This window comes from Ammodytes marinus (genome assembly GCF_949987685.1).
Source record: "Ammodytes marinus genome assembly, contig: scaffold_35, whole genome shotgun sequence".
Classification (NCBI taxonomy): Eukaryota; Metazoa; Chordata; class Actinopteri; order Uranoscopiformes; family Ammodytidae; genus Ammodytes; species Ammodytes marinus.
Genome location: NW_027648595.1, coordinates 130,001 through 131,082, shown reverse-complemented (window position 1 = coordinate 131,082; position 1,082 = coordinate 130,001). Strand labels below are relative to the sequence as shown.

At 50.8% G+C, this 1,082-nt stretch overlaps 1 protein-coding gene across 1 annotated transcript in view; it reads left to right on the top strand.

Annotated features, from left to right (window-relative positions):
• Window positions 1–1,082, top strand: part of sos1 (son of sevenless homolog 1) — a 32,654-nt gene that overhangs the window by 11,466 nt on the left and 20,106 nt on the right. Inside the window, exon 9 of the mRNA XM_080054163.1 lies at window positions 139–339. Within this exon, the coding sequence (XP_079910289.1) occupies window positions 139–339 (201 nt within the window). The remainder of the gene's footprint in view (window positions 1–138; window positions 340–1,082) is intronic.

The following is a 1,082-nucleotide window of genomic DNA, read 5'->3' as shown; positions in this document are numbered from 1 at the left end:
CAGCAGGTGACTGTTAACGAGGTGAGGGAGGGGCTGAAGGAGCTCTGCAACAGAGAACAGATCTGGCACATAACAGTCTGTCTGTCTGTCTGTCTGTCTGTCTGTCTGTCTGTCTGTCTGTCTGTCTTGTCTCTTCAGGTGTGCAACGAGTTCATAATGGAGGGCACTCTGACGCGCGTAGGAGCCAAACATGAGCGTTACATCTTCCTGTTTGACGGTCTGATGGTTTGCTGTAAGACCAACGCTGCCCGTCTGCCCGGTGCTGGGTCCACTGCCCGCGTGCCTGGAGCGGGGTCATCCCCAGAGTACAGGCTGAAAGAGAAGCTCTTCATGAGGAAGGTAATGTGATGCTCCACACACTCACACTCCTGCACCTCAGCATGCCTTAAACTGTACATCCAGGGCGCTCTGGTGGGGTAGTGGATAGAGCGTGTACCATATTGGCTCCGGCCTTCGTTGCAGTGGTCGCGGGTTCAAATCCGACCCGTGGACCTTTACTGCAGGTCATCCCCCCTCTCTCTCTCTCTCTCTCTCTCTCTGTCTCCCCATTTCAACTCTGTACTGTCTAATAAAGCTATCTCTCTCTCTCTCTCTCTCTCTCTCTCTCTGTCTCTGTCTCCCCATTTCAACTCTGTACTGTCTAATAAAGCTCTCTCTCTCTCTCTGTCTCTCTCTGTCTCTCTCTCTCTCTCTCTCTCTCTCTCTCTCTCTCTCTCTCTCTCTCTCTCTCTCTCTCTGTCTCCCCATTTCAACTCTGTACTGTCTAATAAAGCTTGAAAATAATCTTTAAAAATAATAAACTGTACGTCCAGTTGACTGTGTGGGTCGGAGATAAATGGCTCGATGGTGTAAAGTCCCATTGAGATTAAAAACCTCTTTTTGGAGGGCGTCCTGGCCAAGAGGCAGCAACAAGTTACATGTTCACTCACAATAAAACATTTGGGGCGACTGTGTCTCAGGTGGTAGAGCGGGTCGGCCGATGATCAAAGGGTTGGAGGTTCGATCCCCACCCTGCCACCTGTGTCATAGTTGTTGTGTCCTTGGGCAAGACACTTCACCCACCTTGCCTCGTGTGAATGTCG